This window comes from Phocoena phocoena, chromosome 2 (assembly GCF_963924675.1).
Source record: "Phocoena phocoena chromosome 2, mPhoPho1.1, whole genome shotgun sequence".
Lineage (NCBI taxonomy): Eukaryota > Metazoa > Chordata > Mammalia > Artiodactyla > Phocoenidae > Phocoena > Phocoena phocoena.
This window is the reverse complement of record NC_089220.1, coordinates 87,495,727-87,513,693: the sequence shown is the minus strand read 5'-3', so window position 1 is coordinate 87,513,693 and position 17,967 is coordinate 87,495,727. Positions and strand designations below refer to the sequence as shown.

General features: G+C 43.1%; 1 protein-coding gene across 1 annotated transcript; it reads right to left on the bottom strand.

The window, feature by feature from the left end:
- Nucleotides 1-1,420: 1,420 nt before the first annotated feature.
- LOC136118455 (beta-2-microglobulin) lies at nt 1,421-5,675 on the bottom strand. The gene is made up of 3 exons (XM_065871717.1): nt 5,609-5,675; nt 2,011-2,286; nt 1,421-1,434 (listed from the first exon to the last, which is right to left on the bottom strand). The coding sequence occupies exons 1-3, from the start codon at nt 5,673-5,675 to the stop codon at nt 1,421-1,423; spliced, it is 357 nt and encodes a 118-aa protein (XP_065727789.1).
- Nucleotides 5,676-17,967: the final 12,292 nt, after the last annotated feature.

The window sequence follows — 17,967 nt, the reverse complement described above, 5'->3', positions numbered from 1 at the left end:
TATAGTTCAGATCCTGGCTCTACCATTTAGTAACTGTGTGACTCTGGGCAGGTCACCCAAACTCTCTCATGCTCTCGAAAATTACCTTCCCTGTCCTACAGTGTAACAGGAAATTTGAATAGGTTTTCAGTGCCAAGATTTCCCAGAAAAGCTGGATTATCTGCCTCTGGCCTCCAACTGAAGATGCAGAGAAGTCCAATTGCTCCCTGTTTCATGCCGCTAGAGGTACTTGCAAAATACATCTGTTACAAAGTGAGAGTGGCATGGACATATATACACTACCAAATTTAAAATACATAGCTAGTGGGAAGCAGCCGCATAGCACAGGGAAATCAGCTCAGTGCTTTGTGTCCACCTAGAGGGCTGGGATAGGGAGAGTGGGAGGGAGATGCAAGCGGGAGGTGATATGCGGATATATGTGTACGTATAGCTGATTCACTTTGTTATACAGCAGAAACTAACACAACATTGTAAAGCAATTATACTGCAATAAAGATGTTAAAAAAAAAAGATACGTCTGTTATAGTAGCTTTACATTAGGTTACAACAATCTGTTTCCATTTCTGTCCTCTATTGGACTGGGAGCTTCTAGAGGCAACCACAGTGCCCACACACTTAGGAACGGTGCATCTGCAGAACCATGTCACTCTTCCCTTCTGGCTGAATAACAAAGCAACTGCCATGCAAAGGAAGGGACGGTTCACTTTTGAAGGCACAGAGATGCCCAAGGCAGAAATGGCAGAAGAAAGAGCAAACCCTTGAAGGTGCTGTGGGTAACCACAGCCTCTGTCCTGTCACAGCACACCTGTAGCTCTTCTGTCCTCCCTTTAGAGGGTCAGTGATGCTGGTAGAGCCACACCCAGGGTCACATGCCTTCCTCATGCCACCCCACAGGAGAAGGGAATGTGACCCCATGGGGTTCTTCTCTGCCTATTAAATTGCTACCCTGATGATGTCCTCCAGACAGTGAGGGTTATCATATGAGAGCTGTCTATAACAGTCCCCAGGATAGTGACATTAAAAAAAGATTTTCTGGGGCTTCCCTGGTGGCGCAGTAGTTAAGAATCCGCCTGCCAATGCAGGGGACACAGGTTTAAGCCCTGGTCTAGGAAGATCCCACATGCCGCACAGCAACTAAACCTGTGCACCACAACTACTGAGCCTGTGCTCTAGAGCCCGCGAGCCACAACTACTGAGCCTACATGCCACAACTACTGAAGCTGGCGCGCCTAGGCCCATGCTCCGCAACAAGAGAAGCCACCACAATAAGAAGCCAGCCCACCACAACAAACAGTAGCCCCCACTCGCTGCAACTAGAGAAAGCCCACACGCAGCAACAAACACCCAACGCAGCCACAAATAAATAACTTTATAAAAGAAAGATTTTCTTAAGATTAGAAACTTACCTCCATGATGCTGGTTACTGGTCTCGATCTACAGAAAAGAAAATGGAGAAAGAAAAAGAGAAACAGTTAAGTTTCACTTTTGAAATACTATATACTAACAAATGTCTAAAACTGTTATAAATAAAGCTGGCAGGAGAGCCCACTGTCCCTCACCATGAGTGCTTCGTTAAGAAAAACCAAGCAGGTCCCCACCTTGCCTACTAGCCTTAGATCCCAAGCCAGCCAGAGAACTGAAGGAGTCTAGGATTGGAGGGCACTACCATAGCAGGACTTACAGACAAGACCGGTGCCTGCCTGAGACTCTCCTTGGTCCTGAGTATCCCTGAGGCTATCAGGAAGGCCCAAGGAAGCCAGTAGGGAAGAATCGTTGGGAGTGCCTGTAGCAGTGGAAGTGCTGCTACTGCTCCCTGCTCTCACTACAGGGAAACTACTGTCTCTGTGACCACGCTGTGCAGAGATCTCTCAGAAGGTGCCACTAATCAGAGCTTTAATAACATTCCCTGATAATCCCAGTATGCCGATGTTCTTATATCAAGGCAGCTTTATGCTGTGGCTATGTTCAGATACAACTGTCAGCAGCTAAGGAACGAACTTGAAAACTTACCCCACTTAACTGTCTTGGGCTCTCTGAGAGTAACGTGTTTCACGCGGCAGCTGTACTGATCCACTGCGTTGGGAGTGAACTCAGCGTGGACCAGAAGGTAGAAAGACCAGTCCTTGCTGAAGGACAGGTCTGATTGCTCCACTTCCATCTTCTCCCCATTCTTCAGCAAATCAATCTCAATCTGGGGTGGATGGAACCCAGACACATAGCAGTTCAGGTAATTTGGTTTTCCATTCTCTGCAGGGTGTCGTGAGTAAACCTGAACCTTCGGAGGACCTGAGGAGCAGCAGGGGAAGACAGATGAAATTGCAGAGTATTTCACTTGGGGCTACCTTGGTCTAAAGCTAGATCAGACCCCAAGTGTTTATATTTGATCCTCCATTTCTCCCAATTCCGTTTCCCCTCATGCCAAATGAGCTTCCGTTTTTCCAAAAGGCAGCCTCCATTTTCTGGGATAAACCATGACTTAGTATCTTTCCCACATAATTCCCCTACACGTGCCTTTCAGGCTTTTTCTAGCAGATTTCTCTTAACATCTTCTTCTGTCAGTGAAGATTGTGCTGTATCTTTAATAATCTTTCTGTGGAGAATCTAAAGAACTTTTCATTGGCTCCTCAGCACCCACAGAATTCCTTATCACTCAAGAGTCTACATGATTTGGCCGTAATCTACTTATCAAGCTTCGTTTCTCACTTCACACTCCCTCCATATTAGCCACATCAAAAATTCCAATTATTGGGCTTCCTGGTGGCGCAGTGGTTGAGAGTCCACCTGCTGAAGCAGGGGACACGGGTTCGTGCCCCGGTCTGGGAAGATCCCACGTGCCGTGGAGCGGCTAGGCACGTGAGCCACGGCCGCTGAGCCTGCGCGTCCGGAGCCTGTGCTCCGCAACGGGAGAGGCCACAACAGTGAGAGGCCCACATACCGCAAAAAAAAAAAAAAAAAAATTCCCGTTATTGTACTCTGTTTCAACCCAGTCAATTTTTCCCCCCTATGTTTACTCCTTTTTTTTTTGCCTCCTGCCTAGATCCATACCGATCAGACTTCTCAATATGTGCCTAGTACAGTGCCTGGCACACAGCAATTGCTCTGTAAGTGGCAGGTGTAATTATTGTTACCTCCTTGCTCAGGTTCCTAACAGAATCAACCCAAAGTATATTTCTACAAAACACAACATCCTCATCGTGTCCAGAGTTTATATGACAAATCTATCTGAATCTGTATCTGATTTCGTGAGCTAGAAAACAAAGAAACAAAACTGAAACACCTACAGGAGCTGGCAAATACCTTAAATGAAGTTGTTGGGCTGGGTAAGAACAATAGGGAAGGGTGAGGACTATGGCAAATGGGAGAGAACATACTCTCCATTAGGACCAGGTGGAGTAATGCACGTGACAGTGGAATCTGTATTTTTAATCAGCATGCTCAAGTGATTGCCATAATCTGCCAGGATGGGAATATTGCATAATGCTACAGAACAGTGGCTTCCAAAATGGGATGCATGTCTAGACCCTCCATGGGGATGTGTAAAGAAAATATTATAAACTCTATTTCTATATTTTTCTTCCAAAGTGAAGTGTTACTGCTACTGAATATACAGACTGATATAAATATATGTATATAACCACTTAAATACAAATACACTCAGGGTACAAGATTATAAAGTTCAGCTCATCCTCCACGTCCAGTGGTAGAGAGAAGGTGGAGTACCAGGCCACTCTGACCAGATGTATCTGTTTAGAAATGTCCCATCACCAAAGAAAAGGTCCCTAGGCCCACCAAGAGCTAGACTGGACATACCATGAAGCCCTGATATTTTTTCATAGTTCAAAGTGAAGATAATTCAGAAACCTCTTTGCATTTGAGCTTCTAATAATTAGAACATGTAGGTGCTACAGTAGTGAGAGCACAGGTTCATCCCACCTGGAATTGTCTCTTTGAGGGAGCTAGGCAGTTTGTGGGTTTTTTGGTTTTTTTTTGGAAGAATATCACAATAGTGGCTTCTAAGAAGAGGAGGTGTATCAGACAGGCCTGGGTTTGAATCTGCCCTCAACCACTTACTGGCTAAGGATTTTGGGGAGAGTTATTTGAGTTTCTGTAGTTTAATTGAAAAATTATCTACACCCAGAGTGAAATCAAACCCACATAGGGGAAAGAGCAGAAAATAGATCCCCCAGAGGGAATCACAATTACATGTTTCTTGTATACGTTCCAGAAATGGCCTTGTATATCTTGCAGGCATGTATTACTTAGGAAATTTTCAAATTCAGATAGTTTTTAATGTCGGCTTGCTATTTTTCTACAGCTATATGCAACCACAGATATCAATAATAGTGACACACATTATGCTTCTTTTCTAAATAAATTTTAAACTAACTTCCTTTTTCTCATGAGCAACAACAAACAAACACACACACACACACACACACACAAAAACCCGCTTCACAGAGCCTTTTGTGAGAGAGAAAAATCTGAGGGTCCGGTGTATTGCAGGGTATTTAGGAGGTACTGAGTCAGTATCCATGGTGTCCCTGACAGACAGCTTGGGTAAGCATGTTGATTGCTCTTATCCCTAGTTTTACAACCTTTCTGAACGATAAACCTTCGCTTACTCAAAACTGAAAGTACATACTCAGTTCATCTTGGAAAGAACCAGGCAAGGAGCCAAAGGAGGAGCCCTCTGTGAAGAAAGGCAACAGGGGCCCATGTCCGCCCAGCCTGCTCCCGAGAATCTCACCCCAGAAGGCTGTGAAAAACGCACGGATTACAGGCAAAGGGCTCACGACCCCCCAAATGCTCTGGTCAGGCTCTACTGTCTGCCATAAATCCCCTGCGTAATTAAGTTACTTCAGCTCTTCTAGCCTCCCTTTCCTCATCTATGACAAGCTGATGATAAAGCCATCCTGTTTATATCGTAGACGCATTTCACAGTTAAATGACATACAGCACATAGCGCAGGTCAGTAAGCCGCCAACGGGTAGCTCTATGATTATTATTAAGAGCGACAGGTAGCGGGAACAAGAGAATGAACGACGTGAAGCGCTATGTAAACACCTCAGGACATTCCACAAGAGTCGCGTGCAACTTCCTCGCCGTGGTTTGGTCGTCGCGGATTTGGGGAAAGTGCAGAGAGGCAGCTGAACCTGGCGGGCGCCTGGAGGAAGCTCGAGGCCCTCGGGCTCCCAGCGGACTGATACACCCTGGCGGCGACTCCCCCAAAGCCCACGCGTGGTCTCCACCCAGTCGCGTGGTCTCCACCCAGCCCGCCCTCAGCTCCCGCTGCGCGGGGGGAACCAAAGGCCCCGCGAACCAGCGGAAGAGAACCCCTCCCCCACCTCCGTCTCTCTGTCCCGACCCACCCGGTGCGGGCGTGCCAGAGGTCCCCTCCCCCCATCCCGGAGAAGCCGGTGTCCTGGGGTCGCACCCCCTCCCCACTCCACGCACCACCCCCCACCGCCTCCACAGCCCGAGAAAAAGCCGCATGCTACTCCACCGAACCTTGGGAGCGGAACCGGGGGGTACGGAGTTAGTGCCCAGTGCCTGCGAGCGGGACAGGGACGGGCTGGTGGAAGAGGGAAAGGGAGGAGGGGACACTCACGCTGGACGGCGTCCAGGCCAGACAGCGAGAGAAGCCCGAGTAGGACCAAGGTCACGAAACGAGCCATCGCTACAGGAGAAGCGCGGGTGGCGGACTGACGGCCCGGTCCCGCGGCCGCACTTAAAGCCAGGCCCAGGCCGCCAATCAGAACCGTGCCCGCCGGGCCGTCACCGGTCTCCTAGCGAGCGAGGCCCTGGCAGGTTAGAAAGAGGGACTTCCCGGTTTTCAGTTTCATTTTCTGATAAGTCTCGTGATGCTTGGGAAGGCAGGGTTGAACCGGGTGGTTTCGCTGTCTGTACATCGGCGCCCTCTTATCAGGAGTGCGCGTCCAAGCTTGGGGCGCGGGCCGCCCACCCGAGAGCTTCAGTCTGGAGGAACCTTCGCTTTTCGGAACAGCATCAGAAACGCTAAGGCACTTGCTCCCCAGGCATGCCCCAGCGAGTTAGGAGCCTAGAACCTGGTTTTCGATCGGGAAAACTGAAGCCCAGAAAAATTAATGAGAGTAAGGACAGAGATTGAATGGTACTGGGCAGAATCAGAACTTGGGTTCACAATTACAGCCCGGAAGTACGCTGTAGGGCTTTGGGATTCTTTGGGCAAGAAAAGTCGTCCAGAAACCTCGAGGCCTCATGAGGACAGCTCAGAGAACCGTCCAGAGTGAAGGAGGACCTGCTTGCTTCCTGAGTCCCTTCAGGGAAAAACCCTGTGTGGAGAAAGTCTGGCCTGTATCTTGCCTCTGTAGTTTAGGTAATTTTCTTTGTTTTGTTGATTTGTGGGGAAATGACCCCTGATAGTAAAAGGTAAAAGCAGTAACTGCTTAGAGCGTTAGACTTTACCGAGCCCTTGAGGAACATCATTCCCTGCAAATTACCACACTAGAATGGTGCTTGGCATGGAGTACATACTTGGTAAACTGACTGAAAGAGTGAATGGATGGATGGATGGAAGGATGGATGGATGGACCTACGAATGAAAGAACGAACGAACATGCGAGGGAATACGTGAGTAAACATTAGGATGTAGGAATCACCCCGTTACATTTTTATGGATACGAAAACAAAGGCTAAGTGTTAGATTTCAGACGGGCCTGATTCATTTGTCATTCCTGCTTCAGACACTTGGTAGATAGAGGACTGGGCAATTTTAGTGAGAATTCGGGTTGCATCTGCTGTGGGCCCAGCCAAAGAAGTTAGGCCTACTGACTCTTAAGAGCCTGTCAGTATTAGACTCCTTAAGGAAACCTCCACTCCAGAGATACCATAAAAAGATGCTGACATCAACTGGTGGCTGAGAACAGGGATCTTTTCTGAGTGGAACACTCAGAAGAGGAAGTGAACCATGGGGAGGGGGAGGGGCAGAGATCTTGGAAATCACCCTGGTTTTCACTTGAAGGGTGTTGGGTGGTGCTTCCCCAAAGAGCTCAACCAATGTCATCTGGATTTCTTTTACATGTTTGTAGAGGTTTCAACTATCCCTACTGTGGTGGTTGTGTCTAAACTAGAAAAAGTAGGATACTCTCCCCAGACCTAGTGAAAGAAGATAATGCACAGAGAGAGCCCCAGGGAGCACAGAGGGAGTGTTCAGTAATGATTAAGAAGTGTACTATGATTATTGATGCTAGTTACCTATTTTTTCTATCAGCTCTTTATAACTCTCTCGAAATGAAAGAATAATGGTTGGGCATAAAGTTATGAGTAAAGACACTCCTGTCCCTCCCTTTTGTTTGTTTGTTGTTAACTCATTTAAGGGTCTTAACGCCTGGAATGTTAGTGTTGAATTGTTTTCTAGTGCCTTGGGAGCCTAGGAAGAGACAGGGCTGGTGGTCACCTCTATATTCTTTGTTTACCACATCACAGACAAATACTGGAGTACTTAAAATTCTTAAAAGATAGAATCTGATCTATTCACTTGGAAAACCAGTTTTTAAAACACTTTTTAAAAAAAAAACAGTGAAGACAGAAAATTATATTTTTTCAGGTTTTTTTTTTGTTTTTTTTTTTTTAAAAAAGGAAACCACTGTTTGCCTAGGAGGGTAAACTTCTGGAAATGTACAAACATGACCTTTTAACTGTTATCTCCCATTCATGGGATGAATGACAGAATTTTTTTTTTTTGGCCTAATGACTTTTCTAAAAAAATTTTGTACAATAAATGTTATTCATAATAGTAAATATTTTCTGAATGTGGAAGAACTGGGACTTCATACACTCTTTTTGGGAATGGAAAATGGTACAACTACTTTGAAAAACAGTTTCAGTTTTTAAAAAAGTTAAACATATGCTGGCCATATGATCCAACCATTCCACTCTGGGTATTTACCCAAGAGAAAATGAGTGTATTTTCATGATGAGGACTTGTACAAAACTGTTCAAAGCAGCTTTATTGGTAACAGCCAGAAATTGGAAACAATCCAAACTTCCATCAACAGGCGAATGGATGAACAAACTGTGACAGCTATCCATACGATGGAATACTATCAGCAATAAATAAGGCATGGAGGCTTCCCTGGTGGCGCAGTGGTTGAGGATCTGCCTGCCAATGCAGGCGGCACAAGTTCGAGCCCTGGTCTGGGAAGATCCCACATGCCGCGGGGCAACTAGGTCCATGAGGCACAACTACTGAGCCTGCGTGTCTGGAGCCTGTGCTCCGCAACAAGAGAGACCGCGACAGTGAGAGGCCCGTGCACTGCGATGAAGAGTGGCCCCTGCTCGCCGCAACTAGAGAAAGCCCTCGCACAGAAACGAAGACCCAACACAGCCAAAAATAAATTAATAAATTTTAAAAAATCATTGAATAGACAAGGCATGAACTATTGGTACACAGAATAATGGATGAAATAATGAGGCTGAAGGAAAAAAGCAAGACAAAGAAAGAGTACATGCTGTATGATTCTTTTTATTTAAAACTCTAGAAAAAGCAGACTAATCTATGTAACAGATGGTTGGTTTCCAGAGGGTGGAGGGAGCATCAGGAGCCCAAGGACACTTTATCCATTATCTTGAGTATGATGATGGTTTCTCAAGTGTACACATGTAGTAGAACTTATTAAAGTGTATACTTTAAGTGTAATTTATCATATGTCAATTACACCTCAGGAAAGCTCCTTTAAAACAAAAATAACCTAATAAGACTCCGCGCTTCCAGTGCAGGGGGCATGGGTTCAACCCCTGGGCAGGGAAGTTCCACATGCGGCGTGGTGCGGCCAAAAACAAAAAAAAAAAACCTAAAAGCACAGGTACCTGTATCTTTGTTAGGCCATGGAAGAATGAAGTCCTTGAACAGAAAGAAAAAGAAGGATACTGAAGTGGGGAGAAAATAGGAATAGGTTAAAGCTCAAATGAGTTGCGTTGCACCTCAGTGGATCTCAGTCAGCACTTTTTTGGGGGTGAACTCATCAGACAGCCAGAAAATCCAGGCCCCCTGGAAGGAGAGGTAAAAGCACACGTAGGGCATTTGTGCCTGGGCTCTTTCAAATGTTATGTCGCTAATCAAAGTATGGTACATGCATCACAACATCAGCAACACCTTGGAGCTCTTAGAGATGGAGACACTCGGGCCCATCCTAGACCTGCTAAATCAGAGCCTGCATTTTAGCAACATCCCAGGTGAGTCGTATACACATTAAAGTTTGTGAAGCTGCTGACCCAAACCACAACAATCCAGAAGGTAGGTCGTACTTTCTTTTACAGATAAAGAGACAGTTTCAGAGAATTAAGATGCTCGTCCACGTTAGCTCTGAGCTATGATTCAAATGCTGGTCCATGTGATTCGAAAGGCCTCGTAATGTCCACTAGACAACCACTTCTGAGAAGGGGTTCGTGGGAAACGGTTCGTTGGGTGGCTTGGATCAGGGCAACGATTAAAAGCATATGAGAAGGTGCAGACAAGCAGGAACAACAAAAACTACCAATATATGGCAGTTTTTATTTAACTCACATTTGTTTTTGTCTGCCCACAGAAATAATATATGCATGTGGTAGAAAATTGGGACAATCAAAAACCTATAGGGAATTCCCTGATGGTCCAGTGGTTAGGACTCCAAGCTTCCACTGCAGGGGCCCAGGGGTTGATCCCTGGTTGGGGAACTAAGATCCCACAAGCTGAACAGCGTGACCAAAATAAATAAATAAAAAATTTTTTAAATTAAAAATAAATTAAAAATACGAAAAACTATAAAGAGGACATTTAAAACCACAGTGACCCTTCAATCCAGAGAGAACTCTCGTTAAATGGTTTAATTTAATGAGTGTGAAGGTGGTTGCCTGCTCAGAAGTCCATCCTGAAAGCATGTCTCTGTGTATAACTGAGTCACTTTGCTGTGCAGCGGGGATTGGCGCAGTGTTGTAAATCAACTATGCTTCAGTTAGAAAAATAGAATTAACGGAAAAGTCAGTCCTGGTTAGATCTGTTTTGGGGCTGGCAATCCTCAGTCTTCTGTGTTAAATTCCATTGAATACAGCCAATGTCAGTTGAGTGCAGGCTTTGTGGCAAATGGAAATACTGTAAGGATAAATCAGAAGATTCCAGACTGCCAACCGGGAGAATCCAATCTAGAGTTCAAATCAGCCCAATAATTAATTTATTAGCAGCCACCTAAGGTGTTCATGCCGACTGAATTCTTAGATTTGTGCTGTTACATAACAGGAAACAGACCCAAAGGAAATGGGACACAGAGGGGAGCCGTTTTGTTTCCTGATAGTTAGGAAGTCAGACTCCATACAAAGGAGGGAAAAAACCTCACAAGATCCCGGGAAGGCAAGTACTATTCTCACTAATTGAGGGAGAGTATGTGGGACGCCTAAAGTTGAGACAGGTGAAGTATCTCGTTGGTGAGGAATCTCTGCCTCACAGGCTTGTGTGTAACCACCACGCTCTTCCAATTGTCAGGGTGATTTTATTGGGAAAACCACACAGACTTGGTATAAAATAAATCAAGCAGTACAGAACTATAAACAGTAGTAACCACAGTGTTTCAAGCACTTTTTATTTTTAATTACAATTCTGATACATGAATGTATGTCTGTTGCAAAAATACAAGCAGGTCTACTGAGTGAAAGTGAAAGTTGCCTTCCTGTGTCTCTTCCCATCTCACTGTCCTCTCCTCAGGAAACATTGTTAAGTTTTGGTGCCTATCCCTTCATGGATATATATTGTATATAGTTTGGAAGGTGAGGAATTTTAAAATTATAACTACAGAGACTGCTATTATTATGTGTTAAGAACTCAGTGCTCACTAAAAGCATAAAGGGAGTTAGAGGTAGCATTGATCCTCAGGTTGGATGGAGAGAGCATTAGGGAAATGCTGAAGCCAAGACCCGCTGACACTGTGGGGACAACAGGACAATCCCAGGAGCCAAGGATCGGGCACCGTCCCTGGGGAATGCTACACCCAGTGACTTAAGTTACTGGCACAGCCTCCTTTCATGGGTGTTTTCCTCTCGTAGGTCCTTGGGTCTGCATCTCAGAACCTATTTAAAACTGCAGAATTCCTATTTGGATTTTCTATCCTGCCTTGGATTCTATTCAGCACTATTAAAAACAAAGACTCTCCTTCAAATGCCCTTTTTCCCTTTTGGCAAATTCCTGTAAGCCTCACCTTCTCACTTTCCACATTGCTTGGCTGACACTTGCCTCTGGCCAATTGCAGTGTGTGGTCCTTTCTGGCTGTCCCCTGCTATGCTGAAGCTGCATCAGATCCTTTCCTCTCTACTCTCTGGTGTCTTGGACCTTTCTAAACTCTTCTCCTAAAAGAGGACTGTGAAGAAACCAGTGCCTTGAGAGTTGAGTGGGTGAGGTAGGCTCCACCATCTCCCCGAAGAAGCCAGGCTATGAACGGTGGGGTGCGGCTCAGAGAGAATTCATTCAGCATTTATTGGGGGCAAGGGAGATTCCACAAAATTTGGATCATTCTATAAATACTTACTGAACTTGCTTATTTCCATTTCATAATATATCATCGATACTATCCATGTCGTTTTGTACAGAGCTGCCTACTTATCATTAACAATATTATACTTTTCTCCTTACCACACCTTGTGGTAGGGAGACTAATGCCTCCCCCCCTTCCCCCCTCCCCCCAAAAAAGGATGTTCATAGCCTAATTCCTGGAACCTGTGAATATGTTACCTTACATGGCATAAAGGGCTTTGCAGGTGTGATTAAGGTTAGGGACCTTGAGATGGGGAGATTATCAGAAATGATTGGGATCAGCCCAGTGTAACCACATAGGACTTAACAGCAGAGAACTTTGGGACTTCCCTGGTGGTCCAGTGGTTAGGACTCTGAGCTTCCACCGCAGGGGGCACCAGTTTGATCCATGGTTGGGGAACTAGGATCCTGCATGCCTCGCTGAGTGGTAAAAAAAAAAAAAGCAGAGAACTTTCCTGACTGTGGTCAGAGGGAGATGTGACTACAGAAGTATGATCAGGGAGATGCAGCATGCTGGTTTTGCAGATGAAGGAGGGAGCATGAGTCAAGGAATGTAGGCAACTTCTAGAAGGTGGGAAAGGTAAGGACATGGAATCTCCCATAGTCTGCAGAAAGGAAAGCAGCCCTGCCTTAATTTTAAGCCCAGGAGACTTGTGTTGGACTTCTGACTTACAGAACTGTAGGATGATAAATTGTGTTGTTTGAAGCCATCAGGTTTGTGGTAATTTATAACAGCAGCAAGAAAAAAAGAAACAAACCCCCTTCGTACTGCTGCAGAATCCTACAGTTTTGGGCCTTGGTTGCCAGGAGCCTAGCTTAGTGTAAATATTTGCCTTTTCAATGCTGTCTTTACCTGTCGGTTAACCGGATCTGGCCACACAGCGCATTTTGGGTACTCTCGTGTGAGGGAGGGCTATCATCAGCTCAGCAGCTGAGGGGGGAGGAGTTTGCTGGAGCCTGGCTTGGTCAGGAGCCTTGGTCCTCCCCCTCCTACCACTGCCCCGACTGAGCTGGGTCAGCCCCAGTGATGTGGCCCTGACATTTCTGGACTATTTCTCTGACACCACGCACCCAGTGGGCCAAACCACTCCTGCTGTACCTGCTGTTGCCAGTGCTGAGCAGGGAAGGAGAGTAAGGAGAGGAGCCCTCTAGTCCCCACGACAAAGGTGTCCCAATGCTTTGGCTTCTTTCTTCTTAGCCTGGCCCCAGCCTATCCATCAGGCCTCAGTGTTCACAGCAATCATTCAGATTCTACAAACCTTTACTACACCTTGCTAGGTGCTGGGCACTGGGCTGGTCTGGGGAAAACTCTTTCTTCAAAGAATTCATGGACTCTGGTTTATATACCTTTAATAGATTATGATTCCAGGAAAGCAACCTGTTCCACGTGGAGGGGTCAAAGAAGCTAGGAACGACTTTGGAGCCAAGAATAAGAATGTGGACTTAACCTTTAGACCATGATGCTGGTGCCAGTTGAGCTGGGGTTTTGGTTTTGTTTTTTCCTTGTTTTCTTTTGAGCATTTCTTGTTTGATATTTTAAAAAACTTTTCCACTAAGCTTAATATTTTTCCAATTATAAAATTAATATCCATCGTGAAATGTTCACACAATGTAGGTAAGAATAAAGATAAAAATTTAAATCACCTGTTAACCCTCCATCTAAAAATATCCACTGCTAATGAATTGATGTTTATTCCCAGACTTTGTCTATTCATATACAGATATAAGCATGGATATATATGTTTGGAAAGATGTAATCATTCTGCCCATATTTCTTTGCAACAGCTTTTTAATTTAATGATGTGTCATGGACAATATATCTCTTTCTATAATAAAAGATGTACATAGTTTTTTCATACTTTCATTGCATTTCATTATATGAATATTCCATATTTTTATCCAATCCTGTATTGGAGATGTTTCGTTTTTTCTATTATAACTCATCCTACACACTATGAAACTGCCCTCTGGTCCATGAACTATTTAGTGGTCATGGTAGTGGTGTTAGCCATTCAGGTTTTATGCTAATCCATCTATTTGAAAGTAAGCAGAAAAGCAGAACTTTCTCCAATCTATTTAACATTTTATAAAGGGGGCTGAAATGCAATAAACTGTCACAGTAGAGATTATTAATAATCTTATAACCATGAAAAAAGAGCTCTAACTTGCATTTTTAACGTAGAGAATTAGCTTCACTTTTAGTTTTATTCAGAAGTTCTGTAAAGCCTGTGTGTTTCAGCTGAACACAGGATGTGGGCACAGAACCCAGAATCGCTGAGGGGCTAGATGAGGCGCAGATGGGTCTCAGGTTTTGCCACCAGCAGTCCCGAAGTGCTTGTTTTTGTTGTTGTTTCTTTTTCTTTTTACTCCTGAGCTTCTGAACCAGTTTTCCATTTACAGCAGCTAAGAAGATATGGGATTATCTGTGTAACTCATGCAAAAGTGTTTTTAACTTGAACATCTGGCTTCTACATTCTGAGTGTAGTACCCATGAGTGGGTAGCCAACTCAAGCTCACGGGACCCAGTGAAGGGCAAGCATCACCAGGTGGACCTTAGGGGTCCTCAAGCACCCTGCCCTCAAGCACTGAGAACTTGGCTGCTCAGTAATTGCCTCAAGATCCACCCAGGGATTTCCTATCCAATTTAATGGAGTAGAGCTTAAGGATTGAGAGACCATAACTTCACACAGTTTGTATTAAGGGTGTGGAAAACAGGGATCCTCTTTTTAAATATCTGCTCCCCAATACTGATCCCAACAAACTGTACTCACAACCATGGATGGTTAAAAATGCACTTTAATTCTCTTGCCCTTTGTAGGGTTTTCTTTCTCATGAATTAGTGTTCTGTCATTTCTACCAGGATGCAGTGGTTGGGGATGCTGGCCCTTTAACAGGGGAGCAGGGGAGGGGCTGGGAATTTTTTTTTTTTTTTTTTTTTTGCGGTAGGCGGGCCTCTCGCTGTTGTGGCCTCTCCCATTGCGGAGCACAGGCTTCCGGACACGCAGGCTTCAGCGGCCATGGCTCGGGTCCAGCCGCTCCGCGGCAAGTGGGTTCTTCCTAGACCGGGGCACGAACCCGTGTTCCCTGCATCAGTAGGCGGACTCTCAACCACTGGCGCCACCAGGGAAGCCCTCTTCTTCTTCTTCTTCTTTTTTTTTTTTTCTTAAAGAGGATGTATTTTGGTTTTTTGTTTGTTTAAATTTTATTTATTTCTTGGCTGTGTTGGGTCTCGTTGCTGCTCGCGGGCTTTTATCTAGTTGCAGCGTGGCAATGCGCAGGCTTCTCATAGCGGTGGCTTCTTTTGTTGCGGAGCATGGGCTCTGGGCAGGAGGACTTCAGTATTGCGGCCCATGGGCTCAGTAGTTGTGTCTCATGGGCTCTAGGGCGCGTGGGCTTCAGTAGTTGTGGCGCACGGGTTTCGTTGCTCCATGGCATGTGGGAATCTTCCTGGACCAGGGATCAAACCTGTGGCCCCTGCGTTGGCAGGCGGATTCTTAACCAGTGGGCCATCAGGGAAGCCCTGACTTGCATTTTCCTAATGACTCATGTGTTGAACATGTTTTCAAGTGCTTATTGGCCATTTATATATGACTTTGTAGAAATGTCTACTTAAATCCTGTTTACTTTGTAATTGAGTTATTTGTTTTTATTGTTGAGTTCTAAGAGTTCTTTATTCTAGACCTTTCTGAGGTATATGATTTGTAAATATTTTCTCCTATGGGTTGTCTTTTCACCTTCTTGATGGTGTCCTGTGAAACTCAAAAGTTTTTAAAAGTCAGTTTTTACCTTTTTCAGGTCACTTGTGCTTTTGGTGTCACGTCTAAGAAACCATTGCCTAATCTGAGATCATGAAGATTTTTTTACAAGAGTTTTATAGTTTTAGCTCTCACATTTAGGTCTTTGATGTATTTTGATTGTTTTTTGTGTATGGTATGACTAACAGACCCAACGTCATTCTTTTGCATGTGGATATTCCATTTTTCCAGCACCATTTGTTGAAAAACTTACCTTTATATACTACAGAATATCATTGTAGAACATTGAGTAATAGAGGAAAAAAGGAAATTTGTCACTTATAAATCTATTACTCAAAGTGATCTTGTTTACTTTTAGGATTATTTCCTTATAGTTGTTTTTTCTTAAATATTAATGTTAACAATCAAGTGTTATCTAGTTAATCTTATCAATTTTATAGGTAAGTACTGTTATTATTTCCATTTTACAGATGAGGGAACACAGAGAGATTAGGAATTCTAATTCAGATGTACTTGGGCAGTAAGTGGTAGTGTCAGGATTTGAACCCAAGCAGTGTGACTGCAGAGCCTCTGCACTTATACAATGTGCAGCCATGTGTGAGTTAAATTATTATTTTGTGGTATTACAGCACTGTTCTAGCCTTAGTCTCCCCCTACATACAAATGAGTGAATATGTATGATTTAATTGATAACAACAATAGTAACAAAACACATACTCTTGTTCCCACCATCCAGGCAAGAACTCAGGTATCTCCAATATCTTTAAATGTGTGCCCCTTCTGTTGAATGTGTGTGCCCATCCCCATTCTATTCCCTTACCTTGCCAGCCTCGGAGTTAACTACCATTCTGAAATTTTCTACCATTCCGTTTTTCTTTATCTTACTCCATATAAATATATACCCAAATAACGCTATTTAGTTTTGGCTACTGTTGAGTTTTGTATAAAATGGAATCACTGTATATATTTTGGGGGGACTTGCTGGGTTTTTCTTCACTCAACATTTTTTGTGATTCATCCATGTTAATTTTTATAACAACAATTCGTTCAGTTTCGCCCCTGCATAGCATTCCATTGTCTGAATGTATCTTTATCCAACTTTAGATTGTTTCCATTGTTTGCTGTTAGAAACAGTGTTGGAATAAAGTTTCTTTTTTAAAATAGATCTTTATTGGAGTATAATTACTTCACAATACTGTGTTACTTTCTGTTGTACAACAAAGTGAATCAGCCATATGCATACACATTTTATACATCTATTGCAGCCCCTGTGCAAGAGTTCCTCTATGTTAGTAGTAGAATTGCTGGGGCATAGGGCATGTGCATCTTTAATTTTACTACATAATACTCTAGTTTTCCAAAGTTGTTTTATCAGTTTATGCTCTCAACAGCAATGTAATAAGTTCTCATTGGGGTATGTCTTTGCCAACACTTAGTATATCCAGATTTTTAAAACTTTTGCCTATCTGATGGAATGATGGGTTTTAATTTGCATTAATGTTAAACACCATATATATATGGTGTGGAGTTTTTTGTAAAATGACTGTTCAAGTCTTTTGCCTATTTTTCTCTTGGGGTGTTGCCTTTTTCTTAGTGGTTTGTAGTGTTTGATATATTCTAGATACCAATCTTTGTTATAGATATGGTGAATATATTCAATCTGTGGCTTGACGTTTTACTTTTTTCGTGGGGTCTCTTAATGTAGTTCTAAATTTTAATGAGATCAATCACTCTTGCTATATGCATGTAATTTGTGACTTCTATGTTGAGGTCATAAAAATGGTTTTATATTTTTTTCCTATGTTTAAAATTTTTGAATCTTGCATCTAAATCCTTTTCCGTTGGAACTTACATTTGTGCATAGTGTGAGGTAGGGACCTATTTTCCCCCCACATATTGATAACCATTTGTCTCAGCACCGTGTTTGTTTTTTTCTCAGAAGTCCTTCCTTTTACCATTGATCTGGAATGTATTGTATGTCAAGTTTCCATAGATGCATGAGTTTGTTTCTGGGCTCTTTTCTATTCCACTGGTCTTTGTCCATCCCTGGGCCAATTCCATCCTGTTTTAATTATAAATCTCTCACTTTATTCTTCTTCAGGTGTGTCTTTGTCTTTCTTTCTCCATTAACTCTCTTCCATATTTTAGGATCAGTTTGTCAAGTTTCATGAAAAACTATTAAAATTTTGTTAATAATTACATTAAATCTATATATCAAGTTAGGAAGAAGTGATATCTTTAGGATATTTAATCTTCCTATCCATAAACATACTCTCTCCCCATTTTTTTTGTCTTCATTAATTTCCTCCAATAAAACAATTCCTACAATTTTTCCATTAAGAGCTTCCATTAACATCTTTTGTTAGCTTTACATTGGTGTATGCATTTATATTTAAAAACTGTATACATTTAAATGTATGTGTATTTAAATTTAAATACTATTATTTGAACATATATAGCATATATATTTATATATACTTAAGTACTATGTATATTGCTACTATAAATTAAATATTTTTAATTTACATTTTGTTACCAGTATAAATGCATTTAACTTTTATGTTGATTTTTCTGTCCAGCAAATTTGTTAAATTCTCTTATTAATCCTAATAATTCATCTTTTATACCTTATTGACATTTCTATATAGTTAATCTATATATAACATCAAAATAATA